Source organism: Gossypium raimondii, chromosome 2 (genome assembly GCF_025698545.1).
Source record: "Gossypium raimondii isolate GPD5lz chromosome 2, ASM2569854v1, whole genome shotgun sequence".
Taxonomy (NCBI): domain Eukaryota; kingdom Viridiplantae; phylum Streptophyta; class Magnoliopsida; order Malvales; family Malvaceae; genus Gossypium; species Gossypium raimondii.
In genome coordinates, this window is record NC_068566.1 from 28703454 (window position 1) to 28705221 (window position 1768).

The 1768-nt window shown below is 34.1% G+C and overlaps 1 protein-coding gene across 1 annotated transcript; it reads left to right on the forward strand.

Moving 5' to 3' along the window:
- The first annotated feature begins 222 nt into the window (after positions 1–222).
- Positions 223–1227, forward strand: LOC128034063 (uncharacterized mitochondrial protein AtMg00810-like). The gene is made up of 2 exons (XM_052622713.1): positions 223–411; positions 547–1227. Exons 1-2 carry the CDS (start codon positions 223–225, stop codon positions 1225–1227), a joined length of 870 nt encoding a protein of 289 aa, XP_052478673.1.
- Positions 1228–1768: the final 541 nt, after the last annotated feature.

Sequence of the window (1768 nt, forward strand, 5' to 3'; positions counted from 1 at the left end):
TGTAAATATTCTAAAGCTATTCAGAATCCCTTATGGATTCAAGCCATGAAAGAGGATATTTAAGCTTTAGAATCAAATAGTACATGGACTGTTGTGTCTTTACCACCAGGTAAAATGCCCATTAACTGCAAATAGGTATACAAAATCAAATACAAGGCTACTGGTGAGATTGACAGGTTTAAGGCACGACTAGTTGCTAAAGGGTATAAATAGAAAGAATAGATGGATTATGTTGTTACCTTTTCTCCAATTGCCAAACTTGTTACTGTCAAAATATTCCTAGCTTTTGCTTCTTTACATAATTGGCCTCTTTTTCAAATGGATGTTTACAATGCCTTTCTTCAAGGTAATCTGAATGAAGAGGTTTATATGCAACTGCCAGAGGGTTTTTGCTGTCACGGGGAGAATAAGGTTTGTAGACTTCAAAAGTCCATATATGGGCTAAAGCAAGCATCTAGATAGTAGAACATGAAGCTAACTGAACCCTTGTTAACTGCTAGATATATTCAAAGTAAGTATGATTACTCTCTATTTACAAAAAGACAGGAAACTAATATGGTAATCATGCTTATTTATGTTGATGATTTGTTGTTGACCGGAAATGATGCTGTAATGATTGATGAACTAAAACACATCTTGAATTCTGATTTCAAGATGAAAGATTTGAGAGAACTTGATTGTTTTCTTAGATTTGAGATACTAAGATCCAATGAAAGAATTTTTCTGAGTCAGAGGAATTATGCACTAGAACTTATCAAAGATATAGGTTTAGGGGGAGCCAAACCTGTTATCACACCCATCGTACAAAACATGAAGCTGACTACACTAGAGTATGATATTGAGTTACAGCAATATGATAATGATGAAGTGTTAACAGAGGAGAAAGAGATCGTCCAAAAATTGATAGGAGGGTTGATTTATCTGACACATACAAGGCCCGGCATCACATATGCATTGCATCACCTTAGTCAATTTATGCAGCAACCAAAGAGATCTCATCTAGAAGCTGCACTCAGGGTGGTTAGATACATTAAGAAGGATCTAAGACAGGGAATATTGTTGGTAGCTTCAAGTTCTTATCAGTTCAATGCTTACTGTGAATCTGATTGGCCATCTTGTCCAATGACTAGAAGATCAATTACATGCTTCTGTAATAAACTTGGGAATTCTTTGATATCACAGAGATCAAAAAAACAAAACACCATAGCCAGATCATCTGCTAAGTAGAATACAAGAGTATGGCAATAACAGTAGCAAAATTATTTGGCTAAAAGGATTGCTTGTGGAACGTGGAGTTGAAGACTTGAAGCCAGCTAAACTTTATTGTGATAGTAAGGTGGCCTTACAAATTGCAGCAAACCCAGTGTTTCATGAAAGGACCAAACATATTGAAATTGATTGTCATTTCATAATTGAGAAAATACAGGAATGAGTCACCAAAAAAGAGCATGTAGTGTCAACAAATCAATTGGATGATATTATGACCAAAGCTTTGGGAACTCAACATCATGATTTTCTAATATCCAAGTTGGGAGTTAAAATTTTTTTTCAACTGCCAACTTTAGGGGGAGTGTGAAAATCATTTTAGTTAGTTATTGAGTAGTTAAAGATTGGTTAGTTAGGTAGGTAGGTAGTTAAGTAGTATAAATAGATACATTGTACTTTAATTCAATGATCAATAAGAAATTGATGAATTCTTTACATTGCAAGTATTAAATTTTAACAATTAGACTCCAAAAGGAAAAACAAAATCAACGTAATTTTAATT

What these genes read in the sequence shown, in the direction of transcription:
- LOC128034063 (XM_052622713.1), top strand. Translation starts at nt 223, where the DNA reads ATGGATTATGTTGTTACCTTTTCTCCAATTGCCAAACTTGTTACTGTC. An exon ending in GCTGTCACGGGGAGAATAAG is followed by an intron (nt 412 to 546) that starts GTTTGTAGACTT and finishes ACAAAAAGACAG; the next exon opens with GAAACTAATATGGTAATCAT.